Source organism: Apteryx mantelli, chromosome 1 (genome assembly GCF_036417845.1).
Source record: "Apteryx mantelli isolate bAptMan1 chromosome 1, bAptMan1.hap1, whole genome shotgun sequence".
Taxonomy (NCBI): domain Eukaryota; kingdom Metazoa; phylum Chordata; class Aves; order Apterygiformes; family Apterygidae; genus Apteryx; species Apteryx mantelli.
In genome coordinates, this window is record NC_089978.1 from 2621769 (window position 1) to 2647783 (window position 26015).

A 26015-nucleotide genomic window follows, 5' to 3' on the forward strand; every position below is an offset into this window, starting at 1 on the left:
TACTACGAAGAGAACATTTTATTACAACACTTCATTCAGCTAAATCCACATAGCAATACACACAGAAGTACTTCTGAAAAGTGCAAATTCTCACTCTGCATTTATAATATGCCCTAATCTTACAGGAGACCAGACACTGGATAAACAAGAGTACAGATCTACAGCTCCCCAGGATTCGGGACAAGAACAACGCAACTTCAGATACTGAGCTTCAACTACCTTGTACAAAGCTCCTTTTGAGCATGCAGTGGGTGGGGGAGGATAGAAAATGTACTGTGTACCAGGAATTCAGTATCAGGACGGACTCTAATCATCCAGGCATCACCAAACAGCTCCTCTCTCGTACATGGGGAACAAAACAGCAAAAAAGGGGGGGGGAGAGACGAAATGAAATGTTGACAAAAGTAGCTTTGAAATTAAAGGGAACATCCAATCAATTTTCAACCTTATTCATCTGGTATTTTATGTTGTTTTAAAGAAACGGCACATGCCATTTAACGCATGACAAAAATCGGGCTTGGCATGGTGAAATGGGCAGACCAAACCCTTTGCTGAGACTAAGGATTCGTAACCTGCAACACACCATGCGACAGACGCGACAGCCACTGCGCTACGTTGATGTGGCGAGCTACACCTCCGCCGTCCAGTCTCTGGAAGCATCTCATCTCTTTCTGCCCTGGAATCAGTTCTTTATGTCCAGGCCTGGATCCGAGATGTCCTGTAACCAGCAGTGGCTATACCAGACTTTTTGCAAAGTTCTTCAAGAAGTGTTCCTCACAGGACACAGGAGCCCACATTCAAAGCAAGCATCAGTACCATTCAAAGTGCCAAGGTCAACACCACTGCAGTATTTTTTCCTAGAATTAACAGAACAGCTTTCCAAAGACGGTCTACAACTTCTACCCCATCCTACATAAAAGAAATCATCATTCCATCTGCTGGCTTTTCCCCTCAGTGTTTTGAGAAATTCACAAAAACACACACCTTTAGTAAAATGGGAACTGAAATCCCTGATACTTAGGAACCAGGCACACACAGGACAAGGAGTGCAACCTGACTACTGCTAAATCAGGGAATAACATCATAATTTTCAACACACAGGTATCCCTTGACTAAAGACACAGCAACAGCCCGAGATTAGTCAATACTGCCTAAGGCAGGTAAGAGCCCCAGGCACCGTGTCCTGCATGTTATAAGTCATCCCAGTTCCTGAAATAGAGACACAGAGAATTTTAATTCTTACTTTACTATGTGGATGATCCAAATGAGCACACACACACGCTCCAAAAGAGCTAGATATTTAAAATTAAGGAAATCGGGAAACCTACTCAGGCAGGATCCCAGTTGCCACATATCTGAGTGAGACAGATTAAGCCCACCACATCATAAAGGGAAAAGACAAAAACAAGCACTCTTAATTTTATCAAATGCTAAAAATAAATCATTGGCAGTATGGTTACAGTTTAAGCTGATGACTTGCTGTAGACCAGCCTTTGAAAAGCTGTATGCTAACTGGAAGCGCCTAGTAAATAATATCCAGCATGTATTTTGATCTATTACCTGCCTCCTGCTCAAGTTTTGATAGCCTCTGTTGTTCTTTGAAAAGTAGCGAAGAACAGGCTACAACTGAAAGAAGATTGTGCACAAGTCCAACAAACTCGAACATTGTGTATAACAAAGTTACAGAGCAATGAAACGGGAGAATTACAGTCCTTCACAGTAACAGAAGGGAGGCGAGACAAGAGGGAGGAGAAAAGGAAAAAAGTTCCACAAATGGAACAGTATAAATATATCAAACAGTTCAAATACAATAGGAGAACAATGGTAGCAGCAGTTCGAAAACAGCAATAGTTATTATACCCTTAAAATACATTCAATATGTTGTGCCTGTTGCTGTCAATCCGAAAGCACTACTACATCTATAACATACTGCTCGTATAATAAGGGCCTCAATCTATCGATGAGAAGAATCCCAGATACTTAACTCCTCATGTATGCTTTTATTAAAGGTATTTAACCACGAACAGGGACCAACTTTTACGGCGGCCGATTTCAAAATATAACCATAATATTCTTCTATACAACATTTCTAACTCTGGCCTACTGATATAAAGCAAACCTCTCTGGGAAAGAGCAGATTCCGGCTCTTTGTAGGAGCAAAACACAACTCACAAGACACAACGCCCAATACTAATGGCTACAACGCGCACACGGCTGGCCTAACCACACACAAGAAGCTTTCTACAGCGCTTATCGTTGTTCAGAATCACGTTCTGAAGTGACTTGTTCTCTTCTGAACTATTAGCAGGATATTTAAAAACAAAATCCAAAACACCTAAGGCCTTGAGTCGGCTGCCAACGAAACAAATCACGAAAACCTCCTTCAACTTCAGTGGAGTGAGAGCAGGATCCAAACCTGCAGCTTCTTGGGGAAACCGAAGGCAAAGCAGCACTCGGAGACATGCCTTCGCACCTTCTGATACCTCCCCAAAGCTGTGCAATATCATGAGTATGCTCAAAGCTTAAATGCATTCACTCATTTTCCCCACTACATCAGTCTAATATACAATTAGGAGGAAAAAAAAAACTTTTTGGCATTAGATACATTTCACTCAATTGCGGAACCATTTGGAAATATCGTCTCTTAAAAATAAAAAATAAATAAATATTGGTGGCAAATAAGAATTTGTGCAACACACCTTCTGCAGTACATGTACATTCATATACAGCAAAATACTTATTCACGGTTATAGTGCAAAGCTTCTGTCAGCATGAAATACCCAATACCCACACAGACACAGAAACCTCGGTGCTCTTCAAAGCCATCTAGATGCAATGCGTATAAAACCACTCTGCACAGTCCTGTGGCATCAAGCTGTAAGGGTATAATAAGACGGAGGACAAGTTTAGAGATTTAACAATAGTGGCAAAACAATGTTTTCAACTTAAGTGCATTCTTCCATACAGAGTTGAAGTGTTCGGTTGTGTCTACTTGCTGTATTTAATTACTGTAATGTGAGAGTGGACAGATGTCCAGAACACCACTGACCTTGTTCTGAAGGCTCGTATTAGTAATTAAGCAGCACACATAAATAAGTACTATTCTCAGTTAATCAATATGCAGTTTTTCTAAATGTGTTGTTTCAGTCAATAGAGATCTTCCACAGCTTTTCTATGCCAAAAACATGGTTTTCATCTTCTGAAAAGCTAGCTATATACATGAGAACTTCCTACATCAGTCTGTTTTTTGAAAAAAATGATTAGTAGTATCACTTTCTACTCAAGCAAAGGTAGAAAACATAATGAGAAGTAGTAAAAATTTGCACTAAAAGATAAAGATCAATAGTATTTGCAAACTGCTATTCTAACAGAAATTAGTTTTCAAGGTGTGACAATAAAAAAAAAAATCAAGGGGTCAGTGTCTCACCTCCACTCTCTTCCGTTTTTCATACATAAGGACGTTGTGAATTCAAGTCACTAAAACTAGAAAAGTCACTAACTGGAATTTTCACAAGTTACTGAATTCCCAAAACCTCTGTTAAAAAAAGAAAGTTTCTAAGTTCCTTCAGGGATGTGTAAAGGTGGATGAAAAATGATTATCCAGCCTAGAGTAGTTAGAACAGGCAATTTAACCAAGAAATGAACAAGTTTCTACTCACTTGGAAGCCTTGGAAAGGCACTACGCAATTCAAAACCCAGACGGCAAGTGGAACTGCATGTGTTGCCACTATTGTTTCACTGTCGAGCAAACATTTTAAGATACACAGAGGAAAGATACAATGCACCGAGAGCACCTTTAACAACAGAAAGATATTTATGCGGCTGAAAAAAAAGTCGTATCGCAACAACTCGCCTAAACGAGAAATCCTAAGCACTGAATTCTACTTTACCATATTTGTAAATTAAGACCTGTAACAACGACACCTACATACACGCACAACAGCTATGAAGAAGCAGACTTTCTTTCTTTTTTTTTTTTTTGTCAGTTTGGTGTGATCACTTCCTTCAAAAACTACGAGCATCAGATTTTAAAACCTTTTCACACAAAAAAAGTACTGAATACTTGAAATTAGTTTAAGACAAAGTCCAGGGGCTAATATTAGGTGTCTCATACCTACTACGGGAGGTCTTTTACATTGGTATAATTCAATTAGTCTTTTGGTCAAAAGAATGCAAAATTCTAGTTAATAAATTCCATCCCTCTCTTTCACTTCTCCTTTCCCCTTGTTCCAGTTTGTTAGCCCGGACTTTGGTGAAAAAGCTGACAAAAGAGTGCTGCTTCTCTATAGGTAGAAATTTAGCTGTTTGTTTAAACACGCACACACACACGTTAAATGGAGTTCTGTTCTTGGTTCCTTTGTTTCACGTGACGCAGCGCGAGCGGTCGCTTCTTTAAACACCAGTCGTAGGAGCTCTAAGCAGAACGCCAGATCAGTCCATTCTTATCGGGTTCAAGGAAATTCTCGATTAAAGCCTCAATGAGCTTCCGAAGTTCTTCTTCAAGAAAGGTTCTGTCACTAGAAAGAGAATAAGCAGATGACAGAGGTTAGATTAACACCAAGCCTCTATTTCAAAAGTGCAGGATCTGATGGGGATGGACTAGCTCTATTACTTTTCTTACCACCATGAACATGTAAAGGCTGCGATCTGCTTGCTTATCAAACTATTGTTTGGTAGGATTATCGCAATATTAATTTAGACGTGAAAAATAATAGCCACTAGAGGTCTCCCATCTAGCAGAAAAAACACAAGAACTAGTGGCTGTAAAACTGATGCAAGACCAACAGGTCAGGTAAAGATCAGAGGTTGAGAAAAATAAGAATGAACTACTAACAGAAGTGGTAGATTCCCTATATCCGTCTTTAACAGCCTCCAGATGCCCTTCCAGGGGATATGACTGTTTTAACTAAAGCATGAACTATAAGGACTCAGTAACTGGATGAAGTATCACAGCTCAAAAGAGGACACCGTAATACAGTAATCCCTTCCCAATTTAAATGCTCAGACATTTATTTGTATAAAAAGGCAAAAACCACATTTGCACAAGGAGTAATGCATTGCAACACACCTTTAAAGATGCGTACTCCCTTTCCTCCCCTGCACATCTCACTGGAGGAAGAGGAACTCAGTCTGGTTTTAAAGAATGGGCAAAACGAGCTTTTTATTTACATTTGCTTTGTTCATTTGTGGAAGCGGCAATACGTTTTTGCCCTTCAGGTCACCGCTTCCTTTTAAAAAGCACCCAGAAAGACTACAACAGAACTGACTTTCCTGATGCTCAGCTTTTAAGATTGCTTAGTAAACAACAATGTATAGAAACATTTGCAAAGCTATTACAGGGAGGAGTGCTTTGAGGCAGCTACAGAGCATTTAATGCCTTGAACCACAGAAGCTTGGAAGTGTTTCAAATTCATATTCCAATTTATAATTGCCACTATCCAGAGTTATTACTGAAATTAAAGGTCACTCTATTCTTCTGAGTTACCAGAATGAACATCAAAAGCCACAATGACCCAAAGTATCTCAGATACTTTGTTCCTCTCTCCACTACTGTTACACATCTGGCCCTCACTTGTGTTAAGTTTAAACCTATTAGGCTGGGGTCAACGTTTCTAGCATTTATTTCTTCTTTGTGGGTCCAGCTGTTTGCCTCAACTATATCTTATCCTTTCTTCAGCTGATAAGAATACACTGGCAGTGTCCATCAAATGGTATCTTGACTTCTTCCGGATTTATAGAAGCATGTTCCAGGTGGATTGAGAATTTTCATACGCTCATAAACAAACAAAAAAGTATATTCATATACCAGTCAGTCAACAAGCTCTTATCAACGAAACTACAAGCTTCTGACAAGAGCGGCCATTCAGAACACTGCTGCGTAGAACACCTACCACCTCTCTGACCTGCTCTTATCACAAGCGCAATTCAGAACAATTAAAAAATAAAAATTAAAAAAAATAGACCTGGGACACAGGTCTAGCAGGAGGGGAAATGACTCAATTAAATTTAGGAATTTAATTCAAGAGTCTACTTCTCTCCCTTAGCTACACTGGGAACCTAGGCTCCTCATTCGCACTCTTGATTTCAATGGTGTACACATGCCTTATGATTCTTCCCCCCTCCCTTTTTTTTTCCTCCCTTCTTTTTTAAATTGGAAGAAGCTGAAACCAGGTGTCTGTCAAAAGGAGAGTGACCGCTATTTATTATCTGTTAACTCAGAGCAACACAGCAGATTCCCAAATGCAACAGGAATCCACCTGGCTTCAAGTACACTTGCCAGCAGCAGCACAACTTCGTAACATTTTAATTCCAAGGGAACAATGAATCGGGGTGAGAACACAACTCTTCCGTAGTAGCGGGTGCTTAAGAGTCGATTCTTTGTCTTCTTACGCACTACAGAGGGGTCCCTTATGATCAGTACACGCATCAGCCTGGCCAGTGTAATGGGTTCGGACATTCAGCTAAGGCTCAGGTTTCAGAGGGGGCAGCGCTGGTTCCCCTCTGGGGGAAACCAGTGACTCGGTACCGTCTTTTCAGTCCGAAGACATTTTGCGACGTGGGCGTGCAGACCCGTTACTGACCTCTGTTCAGGCAGCGCACACATCTCTGCGTAATACTTGATCTTTGGTTCTGTTCCACTCGTCCGAAGGGTGGCAACACAACCGTTTTGAAATGTAAAAGTGATCATCTGACTGCTTTTGCTCACCGGCAGCACCTGCATAAACGACATTTTAATGCAGCACACCCCAACAAACACGAAAGTAGCTTTTTAATAAAAGTCAGTATATACAAATTTAAATAGACGTGCTGAAATCCCATGCATTATATATCCACCAACCAGTCCAACAAACTAGAACAAGTCATTTAAGCCTAACAGACAAGCCTATCATCTACGTCAGACTCAATACTTCAGTTAGTGGAACTGTCTATCACTCCCATAGGAATTCCAGCATTTGGAAACTTGCTGGAAGTTCAGCAACTATTTCCAAACATTCTCAAATGAAGGCTTTTAAAATCAGTCCTTAAAACAGAAGATGTAGCATCAGTATGCAGTATAACCTTTAGTTTTCTTCAAAATGCTACAGCTTAGAGAAGAGTTGCAGTAGCATTGAACTCGCTTAAACTAATAAGGATCACTCATTGTTATATCAAAAAAGTCAATAGAACAGCCAAGCCATTTCAACTTTTAAGAAGGTTTCTCCCCAGGAAACATTATTAATCAGTGTATAACATTGTAATCTAAGTTGATATGCCACATGCTTGACATCAGAGCATCTCTCTGTATAGTTCTTGGTGTATTTAACCCTCAGTCTCTTCAAAAAGAGAGCATCTCCCGCAGAAATACTTTGCAACTCACCGATTTCTTATTCAGCTGGCTGCTATCATAGCCAGTGGTAACATCTCGCACATGTAATATGCTATAAACACCACAAAACTTTGGATAAGACTGAGGGCCATCGAAGTTCCGAAGCTTTTCAAATATCCTTTTGATAGTAGGAGGATCATAGCACAAGAAATAGGAAGTCTTTGATATATGATATCCGTACCTACAAGCAGAAGGATTTTTTCAGTTGCAAGATTCAGAAGTTTTCTGCACACTTGTTACCCATAATAAATCCAGTTTCGGAAAAAAACAGCAAAACAAAACACTGTTCCCACAAGTGTGAGAACACAGGTATTTATACGCAAATGTTTGGACTCTGAAGCAGACTTTGTTGCATTCCTCAGAACATCCTGTGGGATTTTTAAATGCAAAGGTTTTTGGTTCCAAAGAAATAAAAGCCAGTGGTTTGACTAAGTGCAGCCTTGGTAGCCATCAGGAAATTAATATGCAGCACCATTCACACAGGCATATCACTGAATTGTATTTTGACTTAAACCATCAAAAATTGTCTATTGTAGCTATGCGAGCAGTCACAACAAAAGATGATTTCAACAGTCTTTGAGAAAAGTGACTGATCGTTTCATCCAAGTTAAAACTATTGTCACCAATCCAACCGTGAGCAAGCGCTCACTACGTACAGCAACCATGTTTGCACTTTGAGGTTTAAGTTGTTCTTTACGATATTCCACCCACTCCTCATTCTACAGAGGATGAGGACTCCGTAGAGACCCGTCTTTGCAGCCTGCAAAACTAGTCCGATTAGAAGATGGCTCCTTCGGCCATCATTATCCTTGCCAGTTTTTCCACCCTGCTGTGCAGAGATCGTTTCTGCTACAATTTGCACATGACAGGGTGAACTCCTGAGTGCCACAGAGACATGACCGCTTAAACAATCCCATTTAAACATACATTAACACAAGTCTGAGAATTTAAAGTCTTCTAACAAACTCTGCACTCTACAAATTGTAAGAATGCAAAGAATGCGTGAGCTATGTCTTTAGTTAACCACTGCACGTGAAGCACCGTAACACAACTCTTCCAAACCGAGCTATTTCATTCTCATCTTAGAGCCACAAGAAATTATTGCAACAAGCAATGTGAGATTTTATGGGAAAGAGAAAGTGATTTTATTTTGCAAAATGCCCAAGCAAGTTGATTTTACCCACTCATACTCTCACATCCACACACTTGTAAGCACTGAGACATGTATGTCCAAGGAGCATGCAACACAAACAACAAGGCACACTAGCTGTCCGAACCCTCAACACCTCTTCTGGGTCGTTCCCGATTGGTAATGACAAACTACTTTTGGAAACATCTTTTATACCCGTTAGGACCCAACAGCCCTTTTGCCTTAAACTTTGTTTGCTTCAGCCTACATAAACTTTACACAACCGTGCTAACCAGCGCTTGGGTTTCCCCGTGCCGCGTTTCTCAGGGCCGCAGCGTGCCTTCCTGCTGGGCCGGCAGGAAAAGGAACAGCCTACACGATTTGCTGCAAATGCACTGCCATCCTCCAGCGGTCAGAGCACAGGAACTTGTGCTGATGAGCTGTGGTTTATCACAGAAAATAACTTTCGATCTGGACATAAACAACATGTTCCTCATTTTCTTGCTGTCAGTTGTGTCTGCAGATATCATACACAGGTCATTCTTTTAATCTTTGTTCTGCTGTTTCTCCTGGGGCTTTTACACACACATCTCCATCCATACTTCTTTTTTACCAATCATAATATTTCTATTACAAGTTTCTACAAGAACGGAAAATAACTTTTTAAACAATCTCCAGACTCTGCTTAAGCGTAAAATATTAAGCATTCAAAGAGATGCATATGGACCACAACTAAGATGCAGCTACCTGTCAGAAGAGAACTAACATAGCCTGAATGAAGAGATAAGAGTTTGCAAGGTCGATCCATAGGCAAAACTCTGCTCTTACATAACTCATTACAGACACCAGGTAGAAAGGGCCTCTTCAGTCCTTTGGGATATATGGTCTTTAAGTGGTACCTGTAATTGTGAAGATTGCAATCTGCGGTAGCAACAACAACAAAAAAAACAACCTACATTGAGAAAACATCTAAGGGACATATTAAAAATATTTACTAGATGACTTACAACCCGAAAATGATTAAGTAGAACGTATTAAAGAAAAATACAACTTACGTTTCATATATCTCTGTGAGTTTCTGTGCTAGTGTTTGGTTCTTGCCTTCCAGGTAAGTCGCCATTTCAGCTATGACCACAGCAGCACTTACGCCATCTTTATCCAACACTGATGTACCACACATGAACCCTAGAAGTAAAAAGCTTATTGTGGAAAACTAAGCTGACATACTACTACATCGGTTTATTTGGGTGAAGTTTCAACCCTCTTTCATGTAAATGAAATCTGGCCAATAAATATAAGTTGTCTTTATTACTGCACATGAATTCCTCTCTTCTAAAAACACCTAATTAACTTAAGGATTATAGGGCTGGAAAGATATGTGCTATCATCTGTTAGTTCCGGACAGATAACATCTGCTATCTATGGGAATCCCTCACAGCGCAGTGCTAAACACAAGGATATGTTTGTTTTCTGCAAGCACCCCGATACTGCCAAAAGTCTTGCCAGTAATCTGAATCAAAGGAACCCCTACAGATGCAGCCTTGGTAAACCATGCTCCGCAATACTGCAAAGCTACCACCTTTTTGAAGGGATTCATGAGCAAGATCTGGATTCCTCACAGTCAAAAGTTTCCTGAATTTTATGACTGTGGGAGGAAACTGGCAAGGACACACACCCTCTTCAGTAAGGGCTTCGTTTTCAACTGACGTACTCTCTGGGAAAACACTCTCCTAAAGAGCTGCCATTCAGCCTAAGAAATGGAGGAGAACTATAGCTGAAATGTTCGCCACACAGTTCTGTAGAAATGAGTGGTTTTAGCAAGATCAAAGAGAATGGAGTGCTCATGACCTTTTAATGAAAGTTACCATAAAATTGCCAAGTTTTGATAATGAAAGTTAATTGTTTTTAGTCAGCAATTTAAAGTCATTAAAGAACAGTTGAGGGAAACCTTCAGCAGAGTGAAAAGCAGCTTCTAAAGGCAAGGTCAGAGAGATTATTCATGCGCTTTCATGACGTAGTTAATGCTATTACTACACATAACTAGACTTCTCACAAACTTATTTTTTCAGAGGGGACGGTGTTTGGCTCCTGGAGGAAAGGCAATGCTGGTGGGACAGACAGCGTGACTGAAGCAGCCCCTGGGCAGCCTCCCAGCTCCATAAAGCCATTTAATAGTTAGTCCTCATGGGGAGGACCTGTAAGATATTAACTGGTTAAGAACAGATCTTATTATGCTTGATCTTAGTTAAGAGGCTAAGAAGCAACAGTAGTTTAGCTCTGGCACCTCAAGACTGTCAACTTGTATCAGAATCAGGAAACTGCACAGCAACAGTATCAGAATGAGAGATTTGACTGGATCGTTAATACATCATTTATTATGACAGTTGGCAAGTTGATACGATGAGAGCAAAATACTGATACTAGTAAGCAGGAGGACAAAGAGCAAAAATAAAGTACTTTTGTGTTTCTTTTCACAACTAAGACCACTGCTTTAGAGTCACATTTCCCCCACATGCCTCCCAACATTTTAAATTTATACTAATATACGTACCAATAGACTCTTCAAAGGCAAAGAGAATTTCTTTTCCATTATCTAGGAGATTTTTTACTCTACTTCCAATCCATTTAAAACCAGGGAGTGTTTCCTAAAACGAATCAAAACAAACAAAGATTGCACTATATAAATCTTTTCTATAGAATTTCAAGTCAAACAAGAAAGCGTGCCCGCTTGATCAAAGGGAACCACTGTTCCCTTCACCTCCAGGATGCTTTCTTAAATGGGAATTTTATGTGCTAGACTCTGGAGTTCAGAAGAAAGCAGAAGTCTCAGACTAAGGCAGGGGGGAAGAGGTGATGCATTAAGGATTTTAGGGTCAATGGGAGAGACTGCTGCAGAGTCCAAACACTAAAGCTAAGGCCATTTTTCTTATTCCCTTGAAATAATTTTCCTGAATTTAAATCTAACTGATTGATCGACAGCGGAGGGACAGTAAAGACAAGCATTATACAACTTGGACCTTCAGTTTAGATCATGAATCTAAGGCAAAGAACCACAGAATGGCATTTTACCAACGAATACTCAACTAGGAACTGAATATTAAATCCAGAAATAAGCGTGCTTGACAGACTGTGGTTCTTTCCAAGATCAGATAAGACAATCTCACCTTTCTGTAGTGCTTATCGGATGAGACAACAGTACGAAATGAGCAAAAGAAAAAAAAAAAAAGACAATATAAACAGCAATTTGGGGTAACTGTAAAAGCACTGCCTTTGCTCTTCTGATCACGCAAAAGCGGTCAAAACTTTAGAAACCAATCTCAGAGAAAAGGAGGGTACAAAGAGGGGAAGTTCTTCAACAGGCAACAGAGGGACTCTATAAATTCCTAATGGTTTTCCAATCACATATGCCTCCTTCCTGGAAAAAAAAAGCTATGACGAGTATTTAGTGAGATAATGAAATTCACTACAGAAAGTGATATTCAGCCTGGCTAAGCATATTTGGACAGTCATTCAAAATGGTTTTCACAACTGTTTTCAATTTTATTTTTTAATTCTTCATTGTCTGGCAAAATATCTTTTTCTACTACACACTGGTTTAACTGGGACATTTCTATTAAACAGGACCAGGATCTTGGTACGTTTAAGTTTATGCTAAGCTTTTGAGCACTTGCATCTCTTATGGCTAACAGCCAAAAGCCCCGGAAACCTGAGAAATCTGTCAGTCTGCAGTGGCACCCCAATTTTTTTTTTTTTATTAAGTCCTTAATGAAACAACACAAAATATCTGAGCATAAGAGTTCTGCCATCTGTCACATCTTGAACTAAAATCAAATTCAAAATCTACTATGGACTGGGCACCTGAAAGAACATTGTGCAATCTTTAAATATTTGTCACGAAACCATTAAAAAGCATGTCATTTTTGTAGTAAACACACCAATACCACAGGCTCACATTCTCTCGCACAGAAGAATTTATCTCTAGGAAAATAACCAAGACAAACCCATTTCGTTACATTTGACATAAGTCTTAATTTGTGTCACCCATTACAGCTTCCTTGCAGCTTTCCATATGTTAACAGAACAGTCTGCATTTACTGTAACATGCATTAAGAACCAAGGCAGATGCAAGTCTGCCTGATACCAAAATCGGACTCATCTAGGTAAAACAGTATTCTTCTTAAGCTGGATGGCACAAAAATTCACAGCCAAAAGATTGAGAGATATTTGTCTCAGGTTTGTCATTTTGTAAGTTCATAAACAGGGGGTTAGGTGGAGAAAATGGCAATCAGATTTTACTCTGCCGAGGAAACAGCAAATCACAAAAAAAAAAAAACACACTTACTTCAAAGTGAAATCCTTCTTTAAGTGCAATTGCCCTCAAAATTTTCGAGGAGACTGTGGTCGCTAACATGTAAACATTCTTGACATCAGCATCTCTGGAACAGTTTTCCTTCCAGCAAGAAAACATCCACCACCCAAACAAAGCCGCCAGCTCGTTGCCAGTGAACACCTTCCAGCAGCCACTACAGACGGGACAGAAAATAGCAGTGCTTTTTCAGGATCCCCAGGAGCATCTGTTCAGGGGGAGGCGTTTGCCGCAGTCATTGGAACAGGAATCCGAGCATACTAGCGACAAGCTGCTCTATAAAAAGCCCTGATGCTAACAGGGCTCCGCATTTATCACGCTCAGTGATTTATAAGCCCAGTGCATTTTGCTAGCAAGCAAAGACACCAATTAAGTTTCCTTACTATCAGCTTTCAAACAGCTTAGGTCTTTTGAATTTATCAAACAGAAGTAGAGCAGCCTAAGTTTTTGGCTTTAGGCAATATCTGTGCAACTGCATATTACAGACAGTTACTTACACAATGATCAGAATTTGGGCCTGCTAGCAGGAAAGAAAAATAATTTCTATTCAATATAAAGAAGCCAGGGGAAAAAAAAAAATCCACATCAGTTAACTGTCCCAAGGCAGCATTTGTTTTTCTACTAGAAGTCAAAAAGCACAAACAAGACTTTGTCTTTAACAACCACTTAACATTTCAGTAAAGTTTTATCTGGCCGTATACTGTGATACTGATAAGTATTTCATCACATCTTTTCCAAGTTATTAACTGATTTTATTTAAGACACATTACTTCAGCTAGAGCTACAGTAAAAGATGAAGTTAGCAAGAAAAATATCCAAATAGTTAAGTCACAACAGTAAAGAGGGGTTTTAAAGTGTGTATCTGTCTGTCGTGCTGGGACATTTAGTGGTTTTCACCACCTTTTCTTCAAGGAGGGATAAAACAAAAGGTCCCATTACTTACTTCTCCTGTTGTTCCGCCACTGCTAATCTATCTGCATCCGGATCAGTGGCCACTACTACTCTAGCACTTTCTTTCTCTGCAAGCCTCAGTGACAACTCCTGGTGGAAGGAGGGAAAAAAAGAGACATAAAATCAAGTAAACCCATAGTCATACTTCTTATTTATATGTATAATATGTAGCGAAAGAAAATCTCATATGGATTGCCCACTGCATTAACACAGCCGAAAACAAGTTGCTCCCTGTTTTTTTCCCAGCTTTGTTTTCGTCACAGTATCACATCCAAACAAAGGAAAGTCCCAGAAATACATAAATCTAATGAAATACAAACAAAAATACCAGCACAGATTCTCCTTCTTCAGGATTTGGACATCTGACAGTAGAGAAGTCTGGATCTGGATCTTTTTGTTCAGGTACTGGAATAGGGGGCTGAAAGCCAAATGCTTTAAAAGCCAGCTGCACGTAGTCGTGTCCAACTCCATGAAATGAGGTATGAACAAACTTCAAGTTTGTCTGCATGTTTAGCTCCCTGAGAAAGAAAAAAAGTAACATTTTAGTTACTTCACAACACTACCTTCATGTGGAAGAGCAAAATAAAAAGACGACACAATTATACTTTGTACTATTCTGCTGATTTCTGCGGCAATTTCAAAGAAGGCACAATTGAAAAGTGTTCATTTGGACATTCACTAGAAATTGCTGGTTTGAAGCTTCTCCCTGTGGAAAACAGAATATTTACCTTCTACTGAGCTGGCTGAAAATCTCCCCAAACGGAACCATTACTTTCTACAACAAATTTGAGCTCTTCTACCATTCTGTAAATCTTACTCCAGCTCTGCTCCACCTATATTCCTCATTCTGCTCCTTTACTGTTTTCTTCAGCCCTACCTAACCTTTAATCATTTCATTTCTATTTCACCCACGCATGCCTCACAACTTTGCTCTGAATCTTGGCATTTTATTCAATTTTTTCCAACTCTGAGCACATTCATTTGCACATCATGGTTCATACCAGGGTGTGTTATTGTAGCCTGGTGTCCAAAGACAGTGACCGGACTTGTGCCTCAAACTAGCTGCTTATTGTCAAAAAGTGCTATCTAGTCCTAATGACAGTGACCATCTAATTTACAGTGACACCCTAGAGAAAGGATGGAACAAGACAGAACAGGGAGATGACTCAAAATTCTTCCCATGACGAAGAGCACAGAACAACAGCCTCAAGCACTGATGTCCCTGGCAGGGGGGAGCACCAGGCTTCTGAGAACCATAAAGGCAGAAATCAAGTCACTGGTCTGTGGCAACAAAAATCACTACATGTAGGTCAGAACTATAAAACTTCTGGAAGACAGCCCAAGCCCTAAACCCAAATCAAAAATGGCTATGTATGGAAGCGTCTCATGCTTTATTATTAAAGTCTAAGTTGTATCTCTCAGCACTCAATTTACCACATGGTATCCCACAGCTCACTTAAACTGTACTGAAATTATATTTTTATTTTATACAATACCTATGATAACAGATCTTTTTCAGATCTTCCATATAACAGTCACAAATTTTCTTCAGAGGATCTTGTCTAAGGGGACTGGTATCTACTAGATTCTCATTCCAAGAGCCATTCCATGGTTCAACGCACTCTTCTATACATTTTATAATTTCCTTATCATGAGGAGATGTGATCTGTGCTCCATTTTCCCAATAAACCTAGTATAAATTTAAGGGAAACAAGACAAAAAGTTTATAACAAAGATTATTAACTTTATAAATTCTCTTAGATAGAGGATTTCACGCACTTCTGGCTTCTCGAAGTTACACAGAAAGGACCAGCAACAAACTGGCTCAGTTCTCCAAAGTCATTTGGGATCACACAGGTTTATGATTTCAATTATGTAATGATAGCTATTCAGCAACGTGACCTACTTTCAAAAAAGTTGGTATTCAGTTATTATGGCTGAAATCATCAGGACATGAGAACCTGATGCTAGGCACGCACATTTGAAAGTGTTGTGCAAAGCATAACAGGAGAAAAATGTTACTTTCTACATAGTCTGGCATTCCTTTAAGAAAAGGACTACTTGTTTTCGAAATCAGAGCAAAACAGATAAGCAGTGTGCCAAGACAGATTTTTTCCATAACAACTGTAATCTTTCAACTAGAAGCACTATCAAGCCCCAAACTTAAAAAAAAAAAATCTTTGTTAAAGAATTATCAAGATGCCTATTTTCCTGTAATTTTGTTTCCAACAGCATGATTGAGTTCACAGCGCAGACTTTCCACTCAGAACAATCTCTCTCTTCCTGACTGCTGGCTTTGATGAAACCACACAGGCACTCACGGTACCTTCAAAACTATGATTGTCAAGTTTGGTTAAAATTGTCCAAAACTTTCAGAAGCTGTTGAATTGCCAGGGGAAACAGTGGAAGACAAAACCATTTTTTTGTGAAAAACAAGAAAAGAAAATGAAAAGTAAAATGCTTTTGTATCAAAAGACACAAACATAATGGGTTCTTCATAAATGAAGCACTCTGAAAATTGATGTGCCTTATTTTCTCATTCGTCTGTAGAGCTGAAGCACTTCACAACTTGTTCCACAGAGGACAGGTGCAGTACAATCACCTCCCCAAGAGTTATCTATACGCAGTGCAATGTGATTGGTATTTCTTTTCACTACCATTACTCACTGCCTGTTAAATGAGCTTCTCCAAGGCTAAGTTCAATTTTTTATGCTTAGGTTTCAGTTTAGATTCTCAGAAAGTTTAAAAAAGGAATAATCTTACAATACCACATAAGTAACATTTGCTGGTATGGATGGCTACACTGCCCCAAGTTTTCAAAAGATGAACTAAAATTAAGCCACATGTCTCCCACTGCCCAGAGAAAACATCTTATATGGAACACCACAATAATTTACACAGTTTTATCAATCAACTACTAAATTGTCACCATCTTCAGCACAGTTACCTACAGTGTTGACCAATTCATCTCTGAAGTTCTTGTTCAGCTTTGATCTCATTTCTAAATTTAAGAAATGAACACATAATAAATTGCTTAAGCATTTCTTTACCTGTTGATTAGACTCCGTGGAACGTCACAACAGATTTGTGCTCAAGATACACAAGCAATGCTGTTTTAAGTTCCAGTATTAGAAAAAAACATGTAATTGAGAAGTCAAAAAAGGATGAGTTACTTGAAACCACTTTTCTGTCTAATGAACACATATGCACACACACACACGCACGCCGCCCCCTGCCCCAGAAAAAGCCAAAATGTGCATTTAAGCCATATATATAATACTGGAAAACATTGGCCATGATACGTTATAAACTTTAAACCCGGGACTTACCTTGTATCCGTTGTCCTCCTTCCGGTTATGGGATGCTGTGATCATCACACCAGCAACAGCTTTGAGCTGCTGAACAGCATAGGGCTGGGAAGAAAAAAGAAAGAAAATAAATAAAAAAGCTACATCAATTTAACCGTGAATTTGGCAGCTGGCACAAGTATCATTAAATTATTAAGACAGTTCTACAATAGGATGCTACGGGAGAATTGGCTCTTAATAGTTCATCGGCTTATTTTAAAATTGTATACATGAATGCTTATCGTTCTGTTTTCTGTAGAGAGAAAACTTGGACAGAGTAACGCCATTCTGTTCCATAGGAACATTATTCTATTTCCCAATTATATCAACACAGTTTTAACTGGCCAAGTAAAGAAAGCTTACACTTAGATTACACTGGTTTGTGAGGAAGAGAAAAAAAAAATTGAAAAGGAATGAAGGAATTCACCAAAAGGCTTGTTGAAAAACAAACTACAGATACTTCTACCTAAATAATGCCTAGTCCTTTCAGTCCTCCCTTAGAAAAGGGATCAACATACGCAGCATACTAGAAAAGCATTTTTCTATTTTGCAAGATCATCTAAAACTCTGCAAGAAACAGCTTCCATGACTATGGTACTACACTTGTCCTGAGAAATTAAGCACATTTTTAATAAATCTTTAACATCCTTTAAGGGAACAGAAAGCTCTATTGCTTGAGATATTAGAAATGAAAACAGTCCTTTATTTCTTCCACTCTAAGCAGCATTACTGTACAGTCCAAAAACATACACTCCCTCTATATGTGTATTTCTACACACAGAGAGAAATATTCTCTTTGATCCCTATGACACTTACACATTTAAGCACAGAATAAAACAATAGCAAAATGTGTCACCTATAATTAACATAGCGAAGCCTGGACTGCAGTAAGTATTGCCCTAGTATAGCAACACCTAGGATGAAATGTGATTCTGTTGACTCTTTGCACAGAGAAGAATTTAGTGACTTTCTTTTTACAGTCTCCTTGAAGAGCCAAGTGTTCCCAACACCCTCTATTTTTCTGTTTAAATGCTGGAATTTGAGAAGAAAATTACTAGTTCACATTTTAAGTAAACGTTCAAATTCTCCCTTAACTATAGGGCTCATCAATACAAAAGAGATGATGACGACTCACCACAAAGGGTGTAGGGACATAGGTCGAGAAGAAGTACACAGGTACATCTTTCGCCAGGAGGACCGCTGCAGTGAGCTTTGCCAGTCTGTCGACAGGAAGAAGAAAACATTCGGTCAACCCAACTCCCCAGGACAATCCAGTACCCATATGCCATTACTGTAACCTTCATTGCACGTGTCTCCTGCTTCCCTCCAGTGGCTTTTTTTTTTTGCTTACGCTTGATGTTACATCCTACAGTTTGTACTGTCAATATCATACAGTTTTCAGGTTGTAGAATCTGAGACAGAGTTGTCATTTGTTGCCCGAAGAGCGCACAGCACTTCAAACAACCATGTAAATTAGACCTATTCCTAAAACATACTTCTGCAAACCAGCATGGTCTTAATCCAGTCAATTTAGAAACAGTTACGGCACCCATGTTGTAAAATCTTGCTGTTAAAACAATCTTTTCCTTTCAAGAAGCAGGGAAGTTAATTCTTTCATGCAACAGTTTGATAGGAAGCTGCTCTTTTCAATCAGGTATACACAACTCAGCAGCTAATGTGAAGTCTGGCTCAGAGAGTCAAAACAGATGAGAGATTACATAGTATAAATTTATTTTACTCACTTATTTTTACAGACAAGCATTAATACTTAATTAGTTATCTCACGTGACGAGTATACTGTAACAGTCTACCTTCCAGTTACTCAGAATTTCACTATAGTGCCTACAAATGTAACCTGAACCACTTAAGAGCTTTCAAGAGCTATGCTTGTCGTTGAAGCTACTAGCTAGCTCGTATTTCACAACTGGCTTACGCCAACGTAATTACGGGCGACTACCAGAAGTTCTGCCATCTCCCTCACACCCAGCCGCCTCCCTGAGCACTGGGACTGACACAAAAAGGGCACTAGTGCTCACGTAGATATGAAAAAAGCTGGGTGCGCACGCCGATTTGATTGAAAACACTCTTTTGTGGAGGTTCAATTTGATTTTAACACTTGTGTGACTATGTGTCAATCCAAAGAGACAGAAGAAAGCATGCAGTTAAGAACTGAATTGCTCCTTTGATGTGAGGAAAAATTAAGAATGCGCTGCCATCAAGTCAGGACTACAAGCTTTGTGAGGCTGAAAAGGAGTATTTCCCTTCAACATCTACATCTTAAAGCTGTATATAATCCAACCAACCTGCAAAACAGTACCTGCAAATCCAATATAATGTGTAAGTTTAAAACCTTTACACAAAGGCTGGCAGATAACGTACTACATATAAAGATCAGACTTGAAGGTGTGGAGATGCGGATTTGGGGGAAGTGGAAAAAGTCTTCAAAGACAGTCACTAGATTCTGTACTCTATTATACCAAGGACTTACATATTCTTACAATAGTAAATATTGAAAATAACAACAAAAATTTAAAAAAAATTAACCACAGTAACAACTGTGTTTTTTTTGTAAAGCATGCTATTACAACATGATCTGTTTTCCTCCCCTAATGACAAGATCTGCAAGGAATTAGGGTTCCCTATGGAATTCAAAAAGCAGTTCTCTTAATAACTCTGCCCCTCTTGGCTAAACAATCCTCTCTTCCCCCTCCCCACAAATAGCACGGTTTCACATCACCGGAAGTTTACATTTTAAGCATTCCAGTTAAGAGATTCCCAGTGTGGAAATACACTGAGATCAAACACTAACGTAACAAGTACCAAAATACTGGATTACAGTAAGCTGAAGGTAGAATTCTTCTCCCCCAAGCAAGTTTAATCAGATGTGCGATATAAAAGAATGACAGCGTTAACAATAGCACATTAACATTAAATGATTTCAAGCTAGGTGTTAGTATTCTGAATTTACCTTCACATTCAAATTTCTCTCCGGGCATATCAACTTCTTAATGTCTGCCTAATGTTCTTGCGTATTTAGATTGTAAATTCTTTGGTGAAGTGACTAGCCTTACATTCCACATTTGCACGGCAACTGGTATTGCAAGGCTTTAGTCCATGCCACTCTTCATTACTATTAAAATGGACTAAGGGGGGGAAAACAGTGTGCGCAGTTCATGACATAAAAATGTTTTGATAGACTGGAATTCATATTTTGATTCAAAGGCACAATTTAATTTCTAGTCTTGCAAATGTAATCAATACTCATACTTCTTACTGCTGCAGTTGCTGGTCACCTGACCTCGTGTGTCATATCCAACAACAAAGCCTCTCTGCTTAAAGTCTGAAAAACACCTCTCGAGATACTTGTAGATCCCCTGGGGAAAAAAAAAGAAAGAAAAAGAAGGGAACAGTAAGCTCTATTATAATACATACAAATATTAAAAATCATCTTTCATGTAGAACAATGCAACATCAATGGTCGAAATCCAGATCAGCAAAAACTTCAGTGATATTCACAGAACAAGCGTATTTCTTTTTCCCAAAGTGTTCACAGAAAGAAAGAGAGCAAACAGAGAAATAGCTGAGGGAAATAATACCACATTTCTAAGTGACCAAACAGCCTAAACGGAAAGCTAGGGCCAGCAAAATCCTCAAGCCGCAACCATCTGTTTTCATCCTGTAATGTACCTTTATGTATTCAAACCATCTTTTTTAAAGAACCGATTGATAAAAATCTATTTTAGTTACTCACGCCATATGAGGACGGTACTAGCCAAGGCTAATCTTCACCCTCATGTTCACAGTACAAGTCAGTCATCTTTTCAGCAATGGCTTCCAAACTGTTAGTTCTAAATTTGCATTAGAAGGCTGTTACATCTTTACCCACTTTTTTAAAAGAAAGTTTACTGCTAGGGAAGTGTTCCACGTGCATAAAGTCCTCAATTTATACATTAGGCAGGTAATAGCAGCACAGATGCAAGCTGTCTGCTGTCCTGAACATCAAGCCAGAACCTTTCTAAAGGCAAGGTGTCACAGAAGAGCTGAGCACGGGGAGTAGATGAAGCAAATAAATCTCTACAGCACACACTGAGGCGAATAAAAATGTACTGACACCTACTAGGGAGAAAAACAAGCAGCCATCTGTCCCTCCTTTTCAAAGCAGGAGGAGATGGGTGCTCTTCAAAATAGTTCGTTACATGGTGTTCCAGCTTCACCTTCCATGTGGCTTTCACATTCATTCGCTTCCTCATTAGAAGCTACCTGGAGATCCACCGCAGAAACAAAGGAGTATGGATCAGTATTTTTAAATAAAAATATGGAAATTTCTGCTGGCAATAGTGGTTCAAAAAGCTACAGTCCATTATAATCGGAGAGCAGTCTTCACGAATAAAAACACATCACTACGAACACATCTTAACCAAGTCTATCCTAAAAAAATGCTACTTCTTGTGAGGGTGCAAGCTTACTCTTGTCAAGAGCAAGAGAGGCAAAGTTCATAGTAGGACTAAATGGATTTTTTCCCCCTCTACTAAGTGTAATTCTTTGTGATGGCACTATATGGATCTGAGTTGATATCACCAATAAGCAATCTCTCAACCAGAAGGCCAGTCTGACTTCCAGACGTGAAATTTAGTTGTGCTGATCTTCTTTTAAAGGTTTGCAGCCTCTTTGCCTTTTCCTCCAAAGAATGTGCATCAAGCAAGAACAAATGGATACTGGTATCTCCCCGGAAAACCATTTCAACCTCCAATGTAGCATTTCTACAGTGGGAATCACAGAGAGGAAACAACTTAAAAATACATGATCTTTGAATGTTGATGGAACTGGAAGCTCTGTCATGGTATGATCACCACCTGAAGGTACCCTTACATTGAACTGCAGTGTGCTGATAGGCGTTCACACAGTCCTGATAACTTTTCAAGAACTTTCATACACAGTGTTAAAGAGATTTGGACAGACGAATAGGAAGAGTATGACTTGAACAGACTGAATAACACAAAGAGCAGAACAGCAGATTTATTATCAAAGATCCTTATTTAGGCTAGCAATATCTGAAGGTCAGAGCACATTGCAGAGTTTCATGTGAACTAGTTCCTCAAACATCAGGCAACTGCGTGACAAAGACAAGATTCGCAGAAGAAGCAGTATTATATTAGACAAACTGGTACTCATTAGAGAAAACAAACCGTGGTGTTTAATTTTTTCAGAATCAGCAGGAATCAAGGTAAGTTCAGGTAGAACAAGTTATACTCATGTCCACACAAGAAAGGCAAGATGTTACAAACCACAGAACTCTCTCTTTACAAAAAAAATCAAACTTATGTACTATTTCTATTTCATATTGACCTCTCAAGAGCTTTCCCTCAACAACAGATGCATTCCTTGAACATTCGGGCAAGCCTGGTATTTCTAGGATTCTGCATAAGTTTCTTCTTCATCCCTTACTTCCAAATGGTACACAGCACAGATCTGGAGGGTTTCTGAGCATACAGCGACCTCTAATGCCAGCATCCTTTCATGCCTCCCAGCTTTCTACTTCCTCATTCCTCAAACACAGAGGAGCTCATTTATTTTTGTGCGTGAAGTAAGGGTCAGTATCTATCTTTTCCATAGATTAGATCTTTTGTGCTTTCTCCTCTGTACCTCATCCCAGCTATTTCAGCCTAAGCATTTTTGGCACCTACTGGGTGCCACTACAATCTAAATAACTCAAGGGTGAGGCAAGATTTTGGCTAGAACATCCTTTTAAACCAGCTTTGCTTTTTGAACAGGGATCAAAGATTTTGAACAAATAAAAAACAGCAGTGGCTTATGTCTTTACATTTTGCCATGAAGAAGTTTTATCTAGAATTAAGACAAAATGTGATATGCAATATAAGAACAAAATCCTTTAAAGCCAATCAAGATGCCACAGCTGAAATCAGTAATGACTGAGTCACCCCCCCCGGACTTGTTACTACCCAAAGACTCTGCTAGAGCTACAGGGGAAAAATAAAAATAAATAAAACAGAGAGCAAGTGAAAGTACAGTCTCTTCAGTATCTGAATTCTAGGAATTCCAGTTTTATTCTCTCTTGGACCTTCCTAGTCTGCATTCATCCCTCCTGTTACTGGTCAACTACACCTTTTGCTGTTCTTTCAGCAGCAGGATGACATGGACTCCTGTAGCGTTATCTTAGATACCTCTTTCCTCTTTATAGGACTCAGTTTTTGATAGTGTCCCCATCTAATTTCTCCTGAGGTATCTGAATAGCCTCATGTTCAGCTATTGCTTCCAAAGCGAAGGTATACAGGTCGACATCTTGTCATTACATACCTGGTGATAATAAATAACATATTAACAAGTGCTAGCACACAAATGGTAACTGTCTCTCAGTGGATCTAAAAAAAAATTGCTTTGGATGCATTGAAGTATTACAAATATTTCTACTGCTGCACAATTCAGGTGATATTTTTAAGCAAAATTCACAGTATGCTTGGAACAGATGGTTCTAGTCTACTTCTATTCCCATGTATTAAATAATCCTCCTGCTTGTCCAGTCCATGATGATCAATTTCAAAAGAAAAATGAGGGGAAAATGGTGGTATCAAGGATGCAACGGAGAGACTTTTGGTGGATGATCGAAGAGATATTAACAGCTTTATGAAGTCTTGTATTTAGATCTTTCAACTACTGATGTTTAGCTTTGCTTACATAGCAATAGGAAATTCAGAGCAATGATGCAAAGCTGACTGGTTTTGTCACTGTAGAAGTCAGCGATGGATTACTTACCTATTAATAAAAGGAACCAGTTCAACAGGACAGAAGCAATATTTGAGCAGGAAAATCTAGGCTTTATGCACAAGTTAAGTATCCATGATCATCAGAAGAGTCAAAAGTAACTTCTGGATGTTTTATATCTTTCCGAATTTGACTTTGCATGGTATCAATATAATAATGCAAATGAAAAACACAGCACGCACTGAAACATGCATCTTAACTAAGCTTTATTTTAATTGAAAAACATATTTGATTACACTAAAGTCTATTTTGGACAACCATTTATTCCGGCAGCAGATAAACACTGATTTAGAGACAAGGTTACTCATTTCCAGATAAGGTTCAGCACAACTCTTCTCATGTCATTAGACTCTGGAAGAAGAGGGCTACAAATACGCAAATGAACAGATTAAATCTGATGCAATTTAATTCAGAAACAAGTTTTAATCTGGTTCCCAGAGACTGCTTTTTCTAACTTGATAGGCTGCTCTGATAAACAACTAAAAATAAAACCTCTACAGAGTAAGCAAATAAGTTCCAGCCAGTTTGCTACTCCCAGTAACCTCTAAGGCCCAAGAAACCGAACTCGCAGAGAGATTTCCTGCTGATCAAACCGAAACATTTCACTTTCTGCCAAGAACGTGTATCAGTCAGCTGATCCAAGCTCAGTCACGCTTTCAAGAGACTCAAAACACAACGGCGGCATGCAATTTTCAGGCACTTGGAGCATGAACAGCTCCAAATTCAACAGACCGCACAGGCCAAAAAGTGAAGTGACTATTGGTACCTTCCGCATTATCAAGATTTTTACTTACTTCTAAGGAAAGTGGACTTGTTTAAAGCAACATCCATAGTCCCAACAAATCCATCACTGGCAACAAGCTACTAGCTTTCAATCAATTTTTTGTTTAACCTCTTCAGCTCATTCCCTTAAAATCCACTGGATCGGTGAAGATCACTTGTACCGCAACATTAAGTTTTGTTCATATTGTTACAGTACTTACAGCAGATTAGTTTAGCGTACAAGAGGTCAGTGAGGCCAGAAATGAAGGAAGTGTCATTCTAGATGTGTTCAAGTTAAGAGGTTAGAAACCTAAAGTAAACTTTCTGTTACACTTGGGACTAAACTGAAAAGAAAAAGAGAACGGTAAAATGCGAGTCCAGTTTTTAAAGCCAGCCAGTGAGCTCCAGTATGCTATTTCTCTTCCTTTAAAAGCCTGTATAAACAACAGCCATTGGAATTTCATTTTACCAAGGAAAGTTTGGATTCCGCTTATACAATTTAGGCGTTACTAGTATGTCAAACAGCTTTAATAGAGTCCTAGCTGCTCCAAGTTTTAAGCATACCACTTTACTTTGAGCCAACAGAAAACAAATTATTTCATTTATATCTATTTAGGGACTTGTACAAGAGTATTAACCAGTAAAGACAGGATTATTTTAAAACATTTAAGTACACAGTATTATGATGAGAGAGTTTAGTAACCCTTCATAAATCATGTAATAAGACATATTTTATCTCATGGCTGAAGTTCCATTCATAAAAAAATAAGCTGACAAAGCAGATAAGATTTAATAGCTTTATCATAACGAAAACTTGCCCTTTTTATTGCTATTCCAAGTATATTAAATGGTTAAAAATATATCACAGTTAACTGAATTTTCCGTAGAAGGGTGGGGGCAGATAAGGTGTTGAAGTATGCTTAATATTCATAATCCAAACCCATTTGTATTTTGTATGTTCATAAGGAAAGGAACTACGGAACATCCATCTTCTAACTTATCCTATTTGTTTTCAAAAACTCTTCCCTTTCCTTCCCTCCCCCTTCTTTCACTTGCGTGGAAGAAAACTCTATTTTGCAGATTAAAAATCCAACTACTTATTGCTTAATATTTACCGCAATAGAGCAAGTGCAAGAATGACTATCAAAGTCAGGAATGATAATTTAACATGACTACCACCCTGGATAAATCAATGTTAAACCTCAGGCTCTTTTTTAATATGCTTAAAACCTGGACGACGCCAGATCATTTTGAAACGTACTCTGAATTCATTCATTATAAAGTTTAATTGCGAAGATAAAATATTTAATCTAC

General features: G+C 38.9%; 1 protein-coding gene across 4 annotated transcripts in view; it reads right to left on the bottom strand.

Annotated features, from left to right (window-relative positions):
* The window catches only part of PGM2L1 (phosphoglucomutase 2 like 1), a 47754-nt gene continuing 21739 nt past the window's right edge, over positions 1–26015 (bottom strand). For all 4 annotated transcript variants that reach the window (XM_067306388.1, XM_067306461.1, XM_067306599.1 and 1 more), the window contains 12 exons: positions 20427–20533; positions 18295–18379; positions 17142–17225; positions 15309–15502; positions 14141–14330; positions 13805–13902; positions 12838–13018; positions 11047–11140; positions 9551–9680; positions 7358–7547; positions 6582–6715; positions 1–4517 (listed from right to left, as the gene is read on the bottom strand). In XM_067306388.1, the coding sequence (XP_067162489.1) occupies positions 4415–4517; positions 6582–6715; positions 7358–7547; positions 9551–9680; positions 11047–11140; positions 12838–13018; positions 13805–13902; positions 14141–14330; positions 15309–15502; positions 17142–17225; positions 18295–18379; positions 20427–20533 (1590 nt within the window). In that variant the 3' untranslated portion in view covers positions 1–4414. The remainder of the gene's footprint in view (positions 4518–6581; positions 6716–7357; positions 7548–9550; positions 9681–11046; positions 11141–12837; positions 13019–13804; positions 13903–14140; positions 14331–15308; positions 15503–17141; positions 17226–18294; positions 18380–20426; positions 20534–26015) is intronic.